Source organism: Pelmatolapia mariae, linkage group LG5 (genome assembly GCF_036321145.2).
Source record: "Pelmatolapia mariae isolate MD_Pm_ZW linkage group LG5, Pm_UMD_F_2, whole genome shotgun sequence".
NCBI lineage: Eukaryota > Metazoa > Chordata > Actinopteri > Cichliformes > Cichlidae > Pelmatolapia > Pelmatolapia mariae.
In genome coordinates, this window is record NC_086231.1 from 4,939,552 (window position 1) to 4,961,112 (window position 21,561).

Consider the following 21,561-nt stretch of genomic DNA (forward strand, 5'->3'; position numbering starts at 1 on the left):
CTTAGTGAAGCAGGAAATAAAATATACATTCAGTAATATGCACAAATATTAGCTAAACATACAACAGATCAACATGAGCACAGAGCCAGTATTAATAATTGTGTTTCTTTAACTTGGACTCATCATCAGCAGTAAGACAGCTTAGATGAGAACATTGATATCACTCTCAATCATGTCAGGAAACAGTAGAAAGAGTCAGTGTTGTTCCTCTGTACCTCCATAAAAATTCTATTTGTTTGTTTTTCCCTCTTTTTTTGAGGGTTTGCCATGTTGACTGCTTCCAGGTTTTGAGCGAGATCAACCAGAGGATCAAGAAATAGCGCAGTCATTTCCACAAACACAGTAAAGTTAGGTGTGATGATGCATTACAGAGCCCTAGGTCTGCAGATAACTTTATTTTCTTATCATTTGATTAAGCCAGAACTGAGAAAAGCAAGCTGCTGGCTGTCAGTCTCAGACATGTCAGTCTTCTCACGCTGATCTATTCTTATACTCATAAACAACAAAAAACAGCATCTTTATAATAGAGAAAAATGCAAACTGAATCACGTCTGTAGGTGACTCACCTTCACATAAGGAACTCTGTGTTTGTCTTCGTGCACTGACAGATTCGTCTTTGTCACTGTGTTAGGATGAGAAAAAAATGGAAGATGTCATTTTTTTTATTACCTAGAGGATTGAGCGTGTGTGTTCATGTGTAAGTGTTTGCCCATGTGTGTGTTTGTGCAAATAAGCATCTGCATGGAAGTGTTCTTCCTTTCAGCACAACTATAATGAGACCTGACTATGTTCCCTTCATATTTGTGAGTCAGCCTCTATCCACTGTGTGCGGCGTGAAAAAATACTCGAGGGCCTGGCTATGAATATTTTCAAAAGAACTGAAGCTTTATTTTTTTGTATAAAGTCAAAGTGAGAGGTTAAGCACGTGCCTCTGATAATGTCAATGAACAAAATACCAATTTTTGGCAAGGGCACTTACTGGCCCGAATTCCTGCATTAGTCACTGCACATTTGAAAGTCTTATCATGTCGGTAATTAAATTTCACCAGATTGTGGAGGCCGTTTTCTCCCTTGAGACTGTTAGTGTTTGCTTGTGTGGTTTCATCCTACAGCCATTTCCCCCTATAGGTTGTTATTCTCCTGCCTCCATTCATCTGGCTTGTTGTTGACTCTTTTTGTTCAGAGCCTAAATGTTCCACAGGCACTGTGAACTCCCCTGCATACAGATGGAGGCTTTCACCACTGTCTCTGGCTCCATTAAAGATGTAATCACACCCCTCTATCCTGGCCTCTCCATCATTTTACACGGGTTGTATATGGGTGATAAGACTATGAGCCGAAATGCTGAGTTGACTCTGGGTGTATACAGAAAATAGGACAAAGCGAAGATATAAGGGAAGCCAGTGAGGTTGTTTACTTTTTCAATTTAACTTCACAGATCAGTTTAATTTTACGGTTTTTAAATTAAAAGGCCATGAAAACCGAGGAGGGGAGGGCGTGATAATAAATGTTCCTTTTCACAAGAGCGGAATAATTTAAAAAGCATGCTTCTTTTCCTTGATAGCTTCACAGCTTATATTTATAAAAGTGTCAACTCAAACAGCACCAACGTGTGTTTGTGTGAGAATCCATCAACGTCTTCATGTTCTCCACAGAATCCAAGTTTTTAGTGTTTGCAGCATTAGTACTGCAAAGTCCATCTTATGTTGTAGCATTACCTGCTGGTTTTGAAATCTAAGACTATAAGTGTAAACGTTAAAATTTTAATGTAGTTAAAGCATCATAAAAAATCACGGGTACAACTCTCCTCACTCCCCAAGACATTTTTTAATACGGTCCACTGTTTAGCAGGCTAACAGGATTTTAGCTGACCTCTGTTAGGAGATCTGGGGTCAGTGCTATAAGCACTCAGTCGACCCTCACTCAGTTAAACTGAGTAATGAAAAACTCAAGTACTCTGAAAAAAACACAGAAAACACATCACAAACCTAAAGAAGTCCAGTTGCCTTCTTTTTTTTAGCTTCTCAAGAATTTCCCCTATTAATTCACTCAAAAAAGATAATAAAAATGATAATACGGGCAGAAAAGTCACAGAAAATTTTCTGTTTTTCTTTCTTTTTTTACTGTGTAGGACAGAGAGAAGTTGGGAGCCTTTGAGGTAACTCTTTTATTATTATTTTTCTACTGATATTTATTATAATTACATCTGTATTTACTAAAAATGTGCCCATTAAGGGTTTTTGTTGTAATATTTTCTTTTTGTCTGTTTCTGTGATGCAGTAGTTGCCTGTCCCAGGATGATTTTCTCCTATGGGAGACAACAACGGAATAATATCTTAAACGTAAATATAAAGCTATTAGCCACAAGATTAAAAATCCTGGCACAGATTATCTCCTTGATAATTTAGGGCACCTTGGTTCCTGAGATTCACTTTATTATTGCTTTGATAAATACCACCCAAGTAATCGTTGTCTCACACCAATTTCCCACCACCACATTTCCACAGCTCACAACAAGAACTGTTTAGAAATGGCTGGAGGAACATAATAAAGAGCCCATGGTATTGACCAGCTCCCAAGCTCCCCAAATCCCAATCCGATCAAGCAGCTGCAGGATGCATTGGAATAAGTCCCAACCACTGAGGTCGACCAGCCCAGAGGGCCTGAAAGTTCTGCTGCTTGTATCCCAGTGCCACACGCTGCAGGACACCCTCAGAGGTCACATATCCATCTCATTCAGAAAGAGGCAAGTAAATTTAATGCTGTGGCTCATCACTATAGATGTGCCTGTCAGTTTGCATAGGGTTCAAACACTTTAAGTAATAAGGTCTTAAAATGTCAACGGTTAAACATGATTCATCTGTGTGTGAGCAGACAGCTTTTAAATCTGTGTTGTGACACAGAAAACTACAAAGCATTAACAAAATTGAGCTGTATTTCAGTTTTATACCGTCCAGCAGGTCCCTGATTTTATCCATGTAGATCTCAAAGTAGGAGACCTGCAGCAAAGACAAAAAAACATTTGATAGCAAATATTTTATCAGGGATACAGAAAGAGAATTCAATGCAGATAAATGAGGAGGATGATAGGTGCTCACTGTTCAAATACAAAATGCTGCAATAATCTGCTGTGGCTCTGATGAGGTATTATCCTCTATTATAAGACTGTGATGTAAAAGGGAAAATGCTGTGGGATGATCATGGTTTATTTATCATGATTTATTGATGCTTGGCTGATTCCACTCAACCCATCCATGTGAGGATTACAACAGAGCTTTAAGTTGTATTTCTACTGAATATATTCCATCTAACAGCAAACGTAAAAAAAAAAGAAAAAAAAGGTAAAAATGCAAACTTGAACACACAAACGTCAGAATCCACACCAACCTTTATGTGGAATTCAAGATTCTCATCCATGGCAAATATATGTTCAAAAATGTCCTCAGCAATCCGCGGTATTATCCCCATTCCCTGGGGATCATGAAGGTTCCCCTAAAGGAGGATTGAAATGAGACAGAGACATGTAAGTGAAGAGCAGGATAAATGCAAACCCTGGGACGAATAAAGTCGATAGAACAGTAAAAGAAAGGAGAGCAGCGAGGCTTTTGACTTGAAAGCGAGCAGGGTTGTTTCCCACAGAGAGTTGTAAAGAAGGTTAGTTTCCACATGAGGCTGAGAAAGAAAGATAGAGAATGATGGCCATGACGGAGGCAGACATAAAGTCAGGACAGGCAGAGGAGGAGACGGTGTTTAAAAAGGAGGAAAATGTGCATGTATCTCTGTGCTCGCACGTGCCACATTGAGAGGGCTACCTTTTGAATTTTTTAGCAGCACTGTACCTCCATGGTGTGTGTCTTTCCTGAGGAAGTCTGCCCATAGGCAAAGATAGTCCCATTGTATCCTCCCAGTACATCTGAAGCGAGGAAGAAGAAACAAAAGCACGTTAGAGAAGAAAGCAAGGGGAGAAAAGAAAATAGGTAAAGAGTGTGAAAATAAAGAATGGCAGGAGAGAACAGGTGCAAAAATATAAACAGATATAAATTTCTATCCTGAGTCACATATGTGGAAACCAAAAAATGATAGCAGCCTGTTATGCCTGGCTTACCCTTCAAATCCTCAGTGCCAAAGTAATCTACTGATGGTTGGAAGTGTATACTGTTGTACACAAAGAAAGGGAGCTGTTATGATTTTAACTTCTGTTTTATTGTGAGGACCCTCTCCACCCCAGGTCCATTCATCCTGCCCACTACCACGGTTTGTTCATTGTCAGCAACATTGGGAACACCTGGGCCCAGTGTGCCAGTGCCCTATAAAAGTCTTGGAGCTCAGCTTTTGTGCCCCTCCCCCCGCCCCCTAAGTCACTCATCCGCGTTTTTGGGTCACCGCTTCTTATATTAAAAATTCTTAAAAGAGCACCTGCAAACAGCTGCATGGCCATTTGCAGATGAATGATCTATCTGAAAAGTTTCAATTAGGTTTCAGAATTCATCAACAGCACTAGTTACTAGTTACAATGTCACACTGTCGGAGGCACTTCCTATGACCGCTGACAGTGGACTCATCTCTGTGTCCTGTTAGACTTCAGTGCACTTGATACTGTTGATCATTTTAATACAGAGACTATAACAAACTGTTGATCTTAAAGAAAATAAACTGCAGGGGTTTGAATCTCATCAATCTGATTCTAATTTGTTCACGTAAATGGGGCCTTTTCTTCCCTTACAAAAGTTTATCATGGAGTTCCCTCAGTCAAAAAAAAATGCGTATATTTTCAGTGCTATGTAGATAATATCCATCTTTATTTATCTAATGAATCCAGATGACACAAACCAATTACATGTCTGAAAGACATAAAGGCCTGGATTAATTCAAATTCTTAATTGGCGTCACCATGTGCATCACCTTTATGCTCACATGGCCACACGACTGGTTTGTGACATATAGTTTAGTATTTTTACTTTTTTTTTCATGTGGACATTAGTGTCTGTGTGACAGGCTTTACACTGCTCTAAACACTGTTTTAAACTGTTAGGTTTTCTATTCTCAGTTCTACATGATGTCAGAGAGGGAGACTCTGTAATATGGTCATCTCAGATACAAAGATCTGGCTGTCAGGAGTTGATATGAAGCGAGTCATCCTAAAAGGCTTCTTTCAGATGGTGGATGAACGGGGAGGGGAGTCACCAAGACCTTTTGTAAAATAAAAAAGGATTATTTTTGAGCGATGAATTATGAAAAGCTACTCTAGTAGAGTCCAGAAATGAAAATATGAATGTGGAAAGAAACATGGTAGGTCCCCTTTAATAGTAAGATTATCACACTGAATTTGCTAAAATCTAAATAAACCTGCCAACTCTGTGTACCTCAAGGTGTCAGTCAAGGAGGTTGTGTGATTGCATACCAGTTATACTAATTATACCCTTATCAACAGGCCCTCTTACCAATTATAAGAGGGCCTGTTGTTTCAGCCGTGAAAAAAGTCAGATTGATTTGAATTCAACCTTGAAGCAGAGTTGCCTAAAAGAGCCTGTTTGCCCTCCAGCATTCAGCAAGCAGAAACTCTGTAAGCCTTGGTGGTGCTTTGTGCTCTGGGCTTCTCACTGCTTCACCCACATTTGTTAAATCTGCGCACAAGGTTTCTACACTGTGAGTAGCAGTGAATGAAAAGATAAAATGATAAAATTGTTTGTGTTTTATCGCGACAGAAATTAAACGGCATACAAAAACAACCAGACAGGAAGTTCCCAGAGAAATACAAATATCTTTGACCTTTGCTCCAAAGGTAGATTGATCTGAGCCTCATAAGCCTGTTGGCTCTTTGGGGTACGTGGTATTTAAGCTTGGTTAGGTGCCGAACGACCTCTGTGGCTACACACAATAAACAACAACTACCTGCAGCATTAATGTCACCAGGAGGCAGTCGGCGAAGTACAGAGTAAATACATATATATTTCCCTTTTTCTTGGTGGAAGCCATAGCAGAACGCCTCCACTCCAGCTGAGGTTATAAAGAAATACACCCTTGGATGTTATAGTGCTGACAGAGGCCAATAAACCTCTGTGGTAAAAGTCAAACATGGATAAAGAAAAACACATCATCCCAGAAGTCCAGCAGCCACTGGTCAGCTGACCACAGACACATCACAAAGGCTCTCAGCTGTAACCATGCAGAACCCTCTTTCTCTCCTGTTTTCATGTGTTGCTGCCTCTTCTTGTTCATGTCTTCCTTTGTTTCCACACTGGCCATAGTGAGAACAACGCAGAAGTGTGGCACAAAAAAGAGCAAACACTAAAGAATGTGTTATTGAAAGGAAATGAAGGCAGCGGGACACTAGATTGCTAAACAACAGAGACCTTCACAAAAGGAAACACAGAAGAGAAGAGTCAGCACGAGTCTGAGACAAAGACACTGAAAAGGGCAAAGAACCCGACGGCACAAGTGTGAAAGAAAACAGCAAAAAGGGCAAAAAAAGACACTGTAAGATGAAAAAACTGAGAAAGTGTAAATATGGATATGGTCTCCAAACCTCTTTGCTCTCACCAAGCTTGCCCCCTCTGTTACCTTTTCCCCCTGACGCATTTCAAATCTCACTTCTTATCGCATGCCTTCCTTTCGCTAACTGCCTACCTTGAATTTTTTTCAACCTCGCGCTGAAAGCGATCCTGCCTTTTTATTTCTTTTTTTCTCAGCCTGCATGGTAATCTCACACTCTACAAGTAATCTTGCCTGCCAAATCAATCTTTTTCATGCCCCATCTAGAACTAGTTCAATGGAGTTCCACACTCACTTTGAAGGTGGGAGAAAAATGAGCCCCTAACATGGAAAAAAGAGGCAGACAGACATAAAGAGATGCAGACAGAAGGAAGGGAAAGAGAAAAAGATTCAAAAGTTGAAGGTAATGGTTTTGTTTGATCTATATGCCCCTTGGATATGCCGGTCCTGCTGCGCCATGATAAGCATGCATGTCATTAATCAGTGCATTTTGATGCTCCTACATGCGGGCCGTGTGACTACATCATGTCATGGAAATAGTTTTTTCTTGCTTCTTGTAAGGGAGGTGCTAATGGATGCACCAGTGAATTGTCAGTGTCAAGTGACACCACCAACATGGATATCACGATTATGGTAATTCAAGGTGCTCTGTCGTTTTTTCCCTCAGCTGTTGTGTCACTCATACGTCATGGAGACAAAAAAACCCCACAGAACCATGTATGTGACTCACCTTTGACTATCTGCTTGGCACAGGTGCTGTAGACCTGCTCCTGCGTGCTGTTAGTTGGGAAGACTCGGTCAAACACATACGCCTTCCCCTGTGGAGGCCAACACAAACACAGTCAGCTATGACAAAGACAGTTTAGAGCGCGCTTTAGATTATACTCAGCACCTCATCCTCCCCTGTGACGTGCTGTAAAATGCATCTTGGGAACTTTGTGAAGCAGAGCGCACGTGACGGAGACACATCATGTTTTTCACTAAAACATTATGTAAACCCATATTGCCACTATAAAGCAGTGCCACATCAAATTTTCCTATACGCAGAGTGAACATGGTTTATGGATGCTCTGTCCATCTGTGTGTAGGCTGAAATAGCAGGGTGTATATCACATTAAGAGGCCCATCTGTCTCTTTTTGATTAGTGCAATATGCATCCTGAGTATATTTGATGGAGGCAGTGGTTGTTTCGAATGAGTGCACCGCAGCGTAGCGTAGAGCTTTGAGCAAAAGGTTGTTTGACCCAGACAGACAGAGCGAGAGAAAGAGATCACGTCTGAGGTAAGGCCATTAGAGGCAGCGTTCAAGGACTTCAAGAGCAAAGTGATGGAGATGAGAGAAGAAATGGAGTGGAGGCGTAGAGAAGACGAGTGGCAGTGTAGAAAAAGTGAAAGACAGCAGATGACCTGAAATCAGCATTTGAGAAAAGGAGAATTTAAAAAAAATGCATAAAGACCGCAAGGAAGAAGAGCCTGTTTCTCTGACCGAACCATCAGTGGAGCTAAATAAGTCAACCTGGTGACCAGCCTGCGACTACCCATAGACGGGAAGAGATGAGCTAATTCAACGCACATGTCTGGACTGAAAGTGAAGACATTCAGTGTTCAGCTAAATGGACAGTTCAGCCATTGATTCATCTTCCCAGTCCAGGATATTTAGTAACACACACCACTTTAAGTGCTCAATAAGATCGGGGTTTATTCTACTTTGAGCAAGTGCTGATGTAAATCCAGTGACTGGGAGCTGTCTCGCCTCCTTCTTCAAAAAGCATGCCTGACTGCTAACAGACCCACTTGTGTTTCTGTGCGTGGGGCATATACTATATATGTATGCAAGATTCACAGCAGCTGAATGCCTCGAGGACCTTCTCTACCACCCACAAATACGGCATACCTTCACTGTAAGGACAAGACACGTACCAAAAATGTGGCAATAAAGCTGAAAAACACAATCAGAAACTTGCAGGTTATTGTTTTGCTTGTTTGTTTTGATTGATCATGTAAATTATTGCTTTTCTTTCCAAGCTCCTTAGATCACCATGACCTGGATGGCTGCAAACCTGCATATCATGTAAATGTGTTTTAGTGGTACACAATCTACTATAAAGAATGTATGTCTGCCCTTTGCATAAATTGCATATGACCTGTGAGGATGATCTAAACTATGATTATGGCTGTTTCAGCAAAACCCCAGTGATCCATACTATCCATACTATCAGCAGCTATGGATAAAATACAACAATAATTTCCTCAAAATTTTACAGATGGGCCCATTGTTCCTAAAGGTTCTAAATGGGACAGCAAGATAAACACGAAACCCCACAGCGCTCCAGTTTACAGTGGCTTGAGTAATAAGTTCTGTCAAAGATGCATGGCTCACTGACTCACAATTTATTGTTTTTCTTTTTGGGCTTTTGAGCACATTTATTATTTGGTTTTAAAATTCCATTAAGATGAAATTTTATTTATTTGTCATATGTATTTATGTATTCTGCTTTGGCTGGTGGAAAGAAAAGGGAAAAAAATAAAGCAAAAGGTCGACGAATTTATGTTATTTTTAATGATCGCTAAAGAATTAAAGGGAAGTGATGATGAATAATGAAATGTTAGATTAAACCACCACAGAAGAAAAAATGCTTGAAGCTTGTCAACTTAATCAAGTAGTCTATAAGACATATAAGTTGCAATACTTTATGTTGCATATATTTTGCTTACAATGAAATATTCTTTTGATTAAGGAAGCTGGAAAAAAGTGGATGTTTCTAAGGTAGCTGTAGCTAGTGTAGATGATGCTGTGTGGTTTTACCTCTGCTCTGATTCTCTCCCACTTACTTTTTTAAAAAAGACATTTAAAGACAGAATCTGAATCTTTGCTTGACAAACAACTAGACAGTGCATTAGTTTTGCATTTCAGTTTTATTTACACGGTTTAGCACAATCACCACCAGGCCTGTGCCCTGGTTTGGTCAGGCACAAAAAATAACATGGATTTGCTGTGGACCCTCAGGATTGCAGACTCATTTTTGAGATGTGGAATGTCACCTCTTCAACGAGGACCTGAGCTAGCGCAGGATGGGACTAGATATCACTGTGTGCACCGGTGCACACAGTGATATCTAGCTTTTCTCCAGAATCCTGTGTGTGACGGCCATCACACACAGGATTCTGGAGAGAAGCAGGTCTCTCCTTTTCAAGACTGGCCCATGCTGGGAGACTCCGAGCTGGTGTGGGGATACTTACAAGCCCCCGGCTGTGCATCATCATTATGGAGGATTCTACCTGGGACTGCATAGTGATCTAAAGCAGAGCGTTGGTTCATTATTGGACTTCTATGCTAGGCATGGGCTGGCCTTTACAAACACCATGTTTGCATATAAGGTGGCTCTTAAGTGTATTTGCTTAGGTCGAAAAACAGTGATTTACTTTTTTGTCTTGGACACTCAGATGAAGAAAGGAGTGGAGGTATTAACTGACCACCACCTAGTGGTGAGTTGGACCAGATGGTGAAGAGAAGGCTCACGGACAGCAAAGCCAAACAAAACGTGAACATCTGGCAGAAGCCTGTGATGGAAAGGTCTTAAACTCCCATGTCCAGCTTTATTTCTTTTGCATCCTAGGAGAGGCTGGGGACAAATGAGTCATGGTCAAGACTCCCACTGCTTGCAGGAGCTGTGGTTATAAGGTCATCGGGACGTCTGGAATACTCTGCTTAGCCTTCTGCTGCTGCAGATGGGTGGCTGGATGGATGGATGGGTTTATCACAATGAAAATGTGCAGGGTGGTTTTTTATACAACAGCTTGTGATCCTTTTCAGTGTTGCTATGGTGTGACATGCAGCTGGCACTGCGGCGTGCATTAAAATAATCCACTTCAAGAAAAAGAAAATTCTAAATAAATCAAGAAATAAACACCATAAGCAAATACTCTTAGGCCAATCTAGTATATTGACACAATTTATAGAGGTTATATAAAACGTATTATTTCAACCTGCCAAGAGAGTAAGAGAGAAATGATATGTTTTGTGTTTTTTCATTTTTCACTCTGTTCAATCTATATATTTTTTTAAAGTTGTCGCACTAGAGGAGAAAAAAATACAATTTGTGCCACTCCCCAACAACGGTAGGTGAAAATCACGCTGAATTACTGCAGAGTAAAAATAACAGAGTGGGAGCGTTTCAGCAATGACCTCTCACTTTACACTTTTATCTTTGCATAAAATATTTTATTAGTGACAGACTGCAGGTACACTTTGGCAAAATCCAAGCTTCAATTTTATTATTTCTGTTCTACTTCTCAGTAAGCTGAGCTGTTGTTTTGCTGTTGTAATCACAGCTGCAGGTACAAACAAGCTCCACGTCAGAACTGATTAACCCCGACTCTCTTCTGAATGAGCCATTTATAATATACTACACACATGCTAAATACTATGGAGGGAGGCACAGGGGAAGGGAGAGGAGTCATGATGTGGTCTTCATCGGGATGAATAAAACGAATCTGTTATGTAAGCTGAGTAAAAAACAGCCCTTTGCCCATCATTTGTTATGCTGTCTCCACTAAAACACTAATCTGCTCCCGTGCTGCATGAATGTGATAATAGCACAGGCATACAAGACATTCTGTAAGCTTTCTATCTACACGTCCATCTTTCTGTCAGGCCTGTTGGTCCAGTTAGGTATTGTTACATCTGCTTGTTTGCCTCAGTGCAGAGTCTAACACATGTCTTTTCAATTTCGTGAGTGGACGCTGTTAAAAATGCAAGCGTGGGAAGCAAAGTGTGTGCATATGTGAGTGTGTGTGTTTGTGTGCATGTGCATGCGTGCAAATAATATATCCAATTAAATTTGTACATGCAGACATTGTCTATGGCCCTCAGCTCTGTGTGCCATGCTAAACACCCACATGGCCTATCCAGCCTGCAATCTGCTTCTGTCTGCCAGGAAACAAAGAGGCAGTGGGCTGCGAGAGTGAGAGAGAGAGAGGAACACCAAGACGCAGACAAAGAGAGAGTTACAGAAAGGTTCAAAAACCGCAATAAAAAACAGAAACTGTGAGACTTTTCCCCAGCGGGCAAAGAATGGACAATTAATTACAAGACCGAGCTGTGCAAGGAGACAATAATCAGAGAGCAGAAAAGAAAGTAGTAAAATCAAGCTATATAATAAGCAAAAAAAACAGAGAGAAATACAATCAAAATGGAAAACGACAAAACCAGGAGGTGCAGAACAGACAACAAGAACAAGAGGAAATGAAAGAATATGTATTAAAAAGACAAATGAGAAATACAGGGCTGCAGCAGTCAGTGATAAATTTAGATTGATATGTGATAGGAGGGCAGAGTTTAGGACCCTGTAGAGCAACCTGAGGGCTTGGCAGGGATCACACAATCATATTTATGTAAAAAAAGCAATATATGTAGCAACCGTGTTGCCATCAACCATCAGTTTATGGACTGTTTTGAGCATTTAAAGCCATCTTGTTTTCTAAAACCAGATATGACAAGTGAGCTGATGCATCTGACTAAGGAACCGAAGGCGCCACTCGCTCACACAAAAGCAACCTGCCAGTCAAAAATTAGCCAAACTCTGCTTTAGTGCTTATTTTAGCATAATTTGGACCACAATTTATAAAATCAAAATTGTGCTTTGTTGGAAAAAGGCTTAAAACTAGTGGCAGTGACAATACATGTATCTCACTAGGAAAATGCATGTACAAATAATAAATCAAATGACAAATAGAGTCAGCTTCTGGTAGATTTCTGCATATGATAGATTCTCATGCATATGTCAGTCTTTTTTCCTAATTCCTTGTGCAAACAACAAGATGAAGAACAATATGTTCCAGCCAAAAGAAAAACGTGGAATTTCCATGTAAATGAGCATCCTCCTAAAGCAGCTTTAAATGACAACCTGAAACTGGCTCCCGATGCTGATAAACCAATAGAACTGTCAAACCCTTCTTCTACAGCAGATGTTTTCACAGATAAATCTCTAAAAAGCACTCCGTACTATACCATAACCAGAGCCATCTGGCAGACAAACAAAATTATCAAGCAGCAGGTGAAGAAAACAGAAAAACAACACTGAGGATGTTCATTCAACTTTTTATTTTCTTTATAAATTTTATATCAGATAAACAAATCACAGATATGACTCAGACTCTATTCGCCAAACAGCTGAACACTCTGGCTTTGTAAAACATGCTTCAAACAATTTCAATTAAATCATTTTACAGTTTCCAGATCATAGAGCTGAATGAACAAAAATGGTGATGTAATCGTTTTTCCAAGATTTGAAAAGGAAAAGCGGAGTCAAAGATGCTTTTTACACATGTTTAACTTTTTGGCCCACGTATTTGTCTACAAAACTACGACACTGAATTGTATCATAGTCAAGCAAACCTAATTGAAAAGGAATCTATTCATGCACGCTGCTACGTATATCCACATACAACCTGCAGAGGGTCTAAAGACAAGGGAGTGCTGGCAAGATTACCAAGTTAACCTTGAAACTTCTAATATGTTTGGAGTTGTGTTTAAAGTTTTTATTCCTCGACTCCCAAGCAGCCAATAAAGAGCTGATCTGGCAGCACTTGGAGGACGAGCACAATATTAGATAGGTGTTTAAATTTTGCAGCTATTCAATTACTGATAACAGACAGTAGTAATGCACCAAATCCCTTTGCCACATGTTAAAAAGGCTAAAAACGACAGAGTTGGAAAGATAACCGCCCACAGCTAATACTTTGATTACAGTAAACTCTGCAGGGCTTCGTTTTAAGGAGAAATCACAGCCGAGGTTACAGCAACTCGGTCACGGCTACAAAACCAACAATGGCAGCTGCTATGAGAAAGTCTGCACAGAGCGCTTCACCGCGAGAAAGTAACACGCTTCACTGCATCATGCCTAACATCCACTTCTTCCCTGAGAGGTTTTTCAGCTCCGTAATTACCCAACGCTACATCCACCTTTGCTCCTGGCAGACAACACGCATTACTTGCTTGGTCACACAAGGTCATTTGACGGGAAACTGCGTTATGGAGGTCTGTCACTTGACCTTTATGTTTCTGGTGAGGAGCATTTGAAAGAAACAGCAACCTTTCTGCAAGAAAAGGCTAATTCTGGAAATAACACCTTCTGCTTGTGCTGAATATTTAGTGACTGCCAACATTTGCAATGAGGGAATAATGCTTTCCAACACAGGGTGCATTTCCCTTCCACTAACCAGGAGAGACATTAGTAAAATGTGACAGAAAGAGCTGGAGGAGATGATGGAAAAATTGGGCAGTGTATGTGTTGCTCCTTCTCCAACACATTGAGATCATTTTTTGGCTCGTTTGCAGTTGTTTGGTCTTCCTGTGTAGGCTTGACTGGGGGCAGAGGGGAGGCAGAGGCAAAGGAAGGCCTATTTCCACTAATCAAAGTGAGAGTTTATCTTGGTCTCTGTCAGTCTTTGCATCAGTCTTACCCAAAAATTCATCAACTCTCCTCTCTCTCCCCACAGAAATGCGAAAACAGGCACAGTGAGAATGACAGGAGAGAGTAGCAGCTCAAGCTGCCAATGTCTGCACCATTCTTCAGGCTAATCAGGCTTCAAGCCCCAGATAACAGCATCATTAGCGTTTTTCTCGACAACAGAAAACCCCTCACAACTGCAAAAGCTCCAGTCACACAATATTATCTATCACCACTGTTTTCCCTAATTCACTGGGCTGACAACTCGCGGAGTCGACTGGCATAGTGCCTCGAAGGCAAAGTGGCTCTGAGGCTCACATGTACAGTAGTGAAGTCTGGATGCAGAGATGCAGTGGTGGTGTTGTATTTTTCTTCTTCTTCGTTTTTTTGTTTTTTCAGCTATCTTGTACTCATCAGAGCAATTTTCGTAGCAATTTCACTTAATCACTAGCTCAGGGGAACTGCGGTTTACCACCCAACATTACTTTGTTAACACACTTCTAATCACTTCAGTTATTTTCCTGCATCAAGTTGCTTATAAAAGATCCACGGATAGAAGTGGAGCAATTATTCCTGAATCAAAGTGAAATACTCTGCATAATTTATCAAGATGAATGAAGGAAACGGGAGACAGAGGAGTGGAGATGGGAAGGAAAGACTGGGCTTTGTTCGCCGGGACTCAGACCAGAAAATGGGAACAGCAGCTTCCCAATGGACAAAAAGCGAAGTTAGAAATTGAAAGACTTGGAGTGACTTCAAAATGAGGAAAGGGAGACAGACTAATTGATTGTTATAATGCAAGCCATGACAGATGAACTTCAACGACTGCCAGAAAAGAAATGAGCAGAAATGATAGATTGATAAAGGCAATAAAATGCCAAAAGTATTTCGGCAAATATTTCATCCTGTTCTTCATATTCCGGGAAAGTCACACACTTGAAACACTCACCACAGCCGAGCCTGCTTGTGCTTGGTACACACTTGATTGTAGAGGTAACACACACATAACAGATGCATGCACCCTCCAGGTCTGAATAGTCAAGTCAAAGTGAAAGCACATTAAAAAGTGCTTTTAAATGACCAGCAGGAGGCAGCACCAGTGGTTATAAGTCTTTTATGAGTCTGTGAAAAAGTACCCTACTTCTTACTTGATTTATAACCTTACTAAACATTCCCCTAATGCGCTTATGGACTTACTATATCATAATCTTTGATATGACCTGCAGTTTATGTTGAAAGCTTCTAATTTGAATCCAAATTTTAACAAGTGAGTGAAAGTGGGAATAGCATTTACCTAAACAGTAATACCTCACATGGCCTGGAGGAAGGATTCTCAAACATTTCGGAAGCAGGGACTCTGATTTCTAACACGTGGGGCAGATTTTCCAAGAAACGTCTCATATTCCTAACCCTGATTTAGCTTGATGACATAGATTAACTCAAATATTTGTTCATGCTCTCAAGCTAGTTGGCCGCCTAATAATTCAGTCTATGCAGCAGCGGGACTGGTTCATTGCACCTGGACTGAACATGATGTGTCACAACCATATTAGAGTTTCTAATGCCCCATGTACTGTCTGAGAAGGTACTACACACAATATGCCCGGTTTATTGGTGTAAATAGGATATGATTTATAAGAAATTATATGACCGAGCTTTGAGAAACACTTCAAATGTCTTTTTCATAATGTGCTTATTTGTGTCTTGTCTGTGGTGTTCATGGCTAATCTAAGCTAAGATTAATATAGATCATCACAAGGACATTAGCATAGCATTTATCTTATCATCTCACCCTTTGCAAGAAGGCAAAGAAGCATGTTTCACCAAATATCAGGCTATTACGCTTAAAGTGAAAAGGGTAAATTATCATTAGCAGTTCTACTGATGAAGAGCATGCAATAAAAAAACAAAAGCCTCTAGAAAACAATTTTGCCAATTAAATGTTGAAACAATTTAGTCAATTAACACAAAAGTTCTTGAATCCCTTTTTGTGTTGTTTAGAAAACACACACGTCCCACATGATAACACTTAATTATGTTTTTTCATGACAGGCTTTATTTGTTTTTGCTATGTGCATCATGTTGCCTTTATGATTCCAGAAACTTCAAATAATTCAACCGTATTCTCTTTATTGAGCATAAAAAAAGCTAAAGCACACACTGAGGAGAGCCCTCAGCATTCTGTAAGTGCAAAGCACACAGAAAATTAAATTTTATTCAGATACTGCAAACAGTGCAGAGAGACAAAGGAGAAAAGGTTTCAGAAGGAGAGGGGGTAAGGAGCAAGGAGAAGAAAGGAAACACTTGGCAGAGATGACAAAGATGCCTCATCGTCTATGTGACACTGACTGCTCCAGCGCTTGCCTGCAATGTCACATTTGATTGGCCCCCCTGCCTTCACACATTTTCCATTTATTGATGTTGTAGAATTATAAAAATCCTAGAAAACAGAAATGAGCCTTGAGGAAGAACTGAGTTGTCTAACACGAAGCGAGATCAGCCGCGTCAGCCTGAAGCAAAGATTTTCAGTCACGAGACAGTGTGAGCGCCCAGCTAATAGCTGCCCTCCCTCTCAAAGGGAATATTTGATGTCAAAAGACATATCTAAGGTCTTGCGGCCTCACACTTGTTATCTCCTTTTCAGCCAGCAGTCTCTTCCTTTCAGCTCTACCTGCGTACAAGTTAATGCAATCAAAATTAATTCACACAGGATACAGGATTACTCGTGACAGCAGCTTTGTCTCTGTCTGCAGCACTTCAGCACACTGGGGAAAAAGCCAAACACATTTAGCATTTAATGCTGAAGAAATGTGTGTGTTTTTCTTTTCAGGCAGCAACTTTACCTTAAAACGCCCTGTGCCAAAGTACCAATATAACTTAAAATGTGTAAAGTAATTCACGCAGCACCTTCTAACACTAAGGGAGCAGACAGTGCATCAGTTTATCACATGTTTTTTAAAAGGAATATATGAAACGTTTTGAAAGGTGAAAAATATGTCACCCAATAAGTGGTTTATAGAAAGAAATCTTTCAACTGAGCCATCTCTACAACTAATTCAATTAGTACACAAACCTTCGAGCCAACTTTACTGGCTGATTTTAGCCAAGAGGTAATGCTCCAATGTAACGATAATGCAACCAGCTTACAACTCTAGGCCAAATTAAAATAGAGGCTTTGTGTGGTCTAGGGCCACAGTCTAAATTAAATGTGACCCTAGAGCCTCGACACTGTGACTGATCCTCCATACAGCACGTTTCAAAGGAAGACACTCACAGTACCCCACCAACCAGCCACAGCTCTGCACCACACCACTGGTATAAGGACCATTAATGTGGCCGAGAACGAATAAAAAATTAGACCATGAAGAAGATTCAGAAAAGTAGCACACATTTCAATCAGCTTCTGCTGCAAGCAATTAGACTGAATCAAACTAGGACTGAGCAATGATTTAAATTTCCTGTAAAAATCAACAACATGGTTATGGGGATTTTCACTGTAATTCTGCCACAACTAATGACAGCACCATGCAGTGAGGTAATTTGGATAATAAAGGCCTCCAGGAAGAAAAAAAAAGCGACTGTATTAAGATTTTGCATAAAATGGAATTAATGAGAAACTCCAGGAGACAAAAGAGGTAAGGTAAAAGAGCAAACCAAAATAAATAAAAAAGTTTGATATGATTATCGATGTACCTGCTGGGAGCCAAAACAAAAATTGCATCGTGCTGCTTTAGCCTGGAGAGAAATGCTTTTTAAAGTCTGAGCTGGGGCCAATCCTTGGCCATTCAAAGATTAAAATAAGCCTGATATTTATGTTTGCCAAGATTTTCCAAGTCTCTTTTATGTGATGTAGTTTAAATTAAGTACTAAAATCGGGATAAATTAGATTATCCACAGAAAAGAAAAATGTGCTTTAAAGCATGGCTCTCCTGGGAAATAATTTAAAAAAAACTGCTGGAGTACATGTCAGCATTCTTAAATGTCAGTTCGATTAACTGTGCTGTGTTTAACCAAAGGAAACAAAGTGTTGGGCATTGGATGGCTGGGATATTCCTTTTCTCTCCTTGGGATTTGCTTGCTTTCCTATTCCCAAGACAACATAACACCAGGGGTGCTAGCATGTCCCGACACGTGCACGAGCATGTGCAGCTAGTTTACGAGGTACTGCCCGCATACACTGAGGGCAGACACGCGGACTGGGCAGCATCCTGGGCAGGGCCGTGGCTAATGAGAAGAGGACGCTCCATTAACACTCCCCAGAGCTAAAAGCTTGGTAGTCACAACCCACTTGTGTCACAAAGGCAGTGGAATCATAAGGAAAGTGTTGACGAACTGGAAGAGCTTATCTAACCCTGGCACACATGCACACTGAGTAAAAATAAAGACGAGCTGAAGCAACTGGAGTTAATATCCTGTTCAGTGTGGCTGCTGACTAAATTGATGTCAGTGTGATGTTAGTATTAAAGAAAAGATGAGAGGGCATGCTGAGAGTCTTTATTGGTATGGGGTAGATAGTTTTGGTCCTTGACATTATAAAATTGCACAAGTTAGCTTTAATACAGTGATGATTTAAATATTGATTTCTCTATTGAGGAAAGCAAAATAGATCTCAGTGAGCCCTTTTATCATTTTGTACCTCCTCACATTTCTAGGAGGGATAAAGGGACGTAAACTCCACCAAAGTCAACAGATCCCTTAATATTTTGGCTCCTGACTGACGGGAGCTTCCCCTCTTGACGCTATTAAAACCTGCTAGAAGCCTCTGCCAAAATTAATGAGATGACAGATGAGCTGAGCTTTTTTTCTCTCTTCTTCAAACTGCTGCTGAGTCATGAGGAAATGAGCAGTGGAATCATTACACCATGAAATCCAGCCAGACAGAGAAAAATACTGTGAAGCATTTATTGTGAAAGAGAATGACAGAAAGAACGAGAGAGGGAAGAAGCAGACGAGGTCTAATCCCAAGAGGTGGCTGCTTTCACGCCGATATCCAACATGGAGAAAAGAGTCCAGATCTTGACCCCGCACAGCGGTCCCATCACACTGCTAATTGGAAAGGGTGTGAGCTCTGCGCTGATAGAATTGGAGCGCCAAAGTGTGCGTGCGAAGGAAGAGCACACCTTAGATCACCACTTGTGATTCTGCTTGGTTTCCAGACAGTTAACGGTAATGCGAAAAAATATCCTTGAGAAGAAATGGTTCTGCTGGAGCTATAAATAACAGGTACAAGACAGGTAGATGACTTTACACGGCGCCCGACATGCTCTGTCAACAGTTTGTTTCAACAGCAGCTGTTTCCCCTGCCTCTTTTCTACCTTGGTGCCTAATGAAGAAAAGGACAGGAGAAGGCGGGAGGATCGGCTCGCAGATGAGATTAAAGAAAAAGAGCCCATCAGAAATCAGAATCACAGCCGTCCCACCAACTAAGAAGCTGCTGGTTAATAATCAGTTAGTTTTTAACCATGTTACATCTATTCTCTGCAGCATTACACCATTTGACCTTAATTTATTAGTAGCAGAAAAAGAAAAAGCTACCTCATGTGCCCACATGACATCTGAGAGCTAAAGTGCAGGGCACGCGCTCTCTGTGAGCTCTCTAAGACTGTTATAAGACCTCTAATCCGCTATTCTTCCCAAAAATGTAAGCAAGGTGTTGCTCACTGTTATGAATACAGCAGCCACTGCAATTTCTATGGAAGTCTTGTAAAACACTTAAGGGAACGGCAGCCATGGAAGAATAATCCATGGGATATATAAATGCTGTGCAAAAAATAGAAAATCAATAGTTGTTTAGTCCACACATATTACTTGGTTTTACTAACACGGGGGCAGAGAGCCACATCATTGCTTTTCATTCATCTGTTACGGTCAACAAAAAAAGCAAAGGTCACTCTGCTCCATGTAATGATGACATGGAGGTCAGCGTGGTGCTACGAAACTTGATATAATGAGTGTTTGAAACTCTGGATATACACACACTCACAGAGAAAAGTTTCTTGTTATTTGCTATACTTTAGTCCAATCTAAATCAGTGTGAACCTGCACTGCGAGGCCGGCTCATTAAAATGTAACTCTAATGTTGAAAAGCAACGGACCGTGATAAAACAGGCCCACAGGTATGGAAACACAATGACCTCTAGTTTGTGAGACACTGAAGGGTAGATCCATGGTGGAGGCTTTTCCTCTTGCTTGGTTGAAAATACTTAGAAATGGGGAAAGGACCTAATAATCTTTGTTGATAAGTTCTATCATCCTCTCTTACCCCCTCAAGTTAAACTCAGCGTTCGGCTAAAAATAATCACAAGGAAAGCAAACGAAATGGAAAATATTTTTGTTTCTGGACAAAGGGAATGAAAGTGATAGTGCTTATCCCGCAGACTCTAGAAGATGAACACAGCCGCTGGGTATAAAAAAGTGAAGCCAAAGCAGAAGCTCCTTGAGATCCAATACAACTGAGTATCACTGGGTGCTGGCTCCACAAAAATATATGTGAAAAAATCTGCCTGCAACAGACGCCCATCCAAAAAAAAGATCTTCTCGGGTGAATTCTTCATTAGTGGTGATTTAAAAACAATTTCATCACTAAAAAGGTGTGAATGCCAAATATCCTTGGGCAACATAATAACCCCAAGTTGCTCTCCAATGCATCCACGTGTCCATCCATCCATGTGTGTAAATGTTAGGTAGAAAGCACTTACAAAGCATAGAAGAGAGTGCTTGTGTGAATATGTGAATGTGGCATGTTGTATAAAGCACTAGAGTAGAAAAGCGCTATACAAGAATCAGTCGTTACCGTTCTCCAGTCACTCTACCCTCTCCAAATATATTCACTTATAACTCCAAAAACCAAGATGGTGATGGCCCCCACTGGCAACACTGTCCTGTGTTGGTAACAATGTAATACGGTTGCAGAAAAGCTGGTGCCAACCCCTGGACAGATCAGTGTCAGGGCCAACATGCCAACAGGCAACAGTTCACACTCTTACACAATCTAATACTTATTTGTCTGTTCTGCACACTTAAAGTTAACTCCATTCTGGGAGAGTGAATCTTGAGCTGCTTCAGCTCAGCTCTGTTGAGAATCTTTAAAGCGATGGTTTGGACTTCCAGCCAATCAATCAATCAATTATTTAAACAGATTATTATGGATTTGAAAATCTTTCTTGGTTTTCATATGTACCTATTTTCAGTGATATCAACTTTAATAGCATTTTTCAAGTTACCTACATGTGACTACAGCATAATAAAACTGGAAATTCGGTTTTGGTGTGCCAAACCATATTTTTAATGCCCCCCTAGGCTCATGTGCTAATCACATGAGCCAAGGTGTGAAAAAGGGTGTGGGTCATTATCAGCAGAGGTTTCAGGTGAAACCATTGTGAGACCCTATCATGTGACTTACTGAGATCACTTTCATAAGCTATAAATGATCTTAAAGCTTCACCGTTACATTACAATAACAATAATTACAATAATAATTACAGTAATTTGACAAATGTGGCATGCTTATAATAGTTCTAACATTTTTCATAGACATCTTAATTCAGAACTTCTTATCATATGCTGCTCCTGCTATGATCCATATATGAATATGATACAATTTTAGTATGCCTATGCAA

General features: G+C 40.5%; 1 protein-coding gene across 2 annotated transcripts in view; it reads right to left on the bottom strand.

Moving 5' to 3' along the window:
- The window catches only part of kif5ab (kinesin family member 5A, b), a 70,095-nt gene that overhangs the window by 44,597 nt on the left and 3,937 nt on the right, over positions 1 to 21,561 (bottom strand). For both annotated transcript variants that reach the window (XM_063473409.1, XM_063473408.1), the window contains exons 2-6: positions 7,223 to 7,310; positions 3,840 to 3,913; positions 3,388 to 3,492; positions 2,951 to 2,999; positions 567 to 622 (exon numbers count right to left, since the gene is read on the bottom strand). In XM_063473409.1, the coding sequence (XP_063329479.1) occupies positions 567 to 622; positions 2,951 to 2,999; positions 3,388 to 3,492; positions 3,840 to 3,913; positions 7,223 to 7,310 (372 nt within the window). The remainder of the gene's footprint in view (positions 1 to 566; positions 623 to 2,950; positions 3,000 to 3,387; positions 3,493 to 3,839; positions 3,914 to 7,222; positions 7,311 to 21,561) is intronic.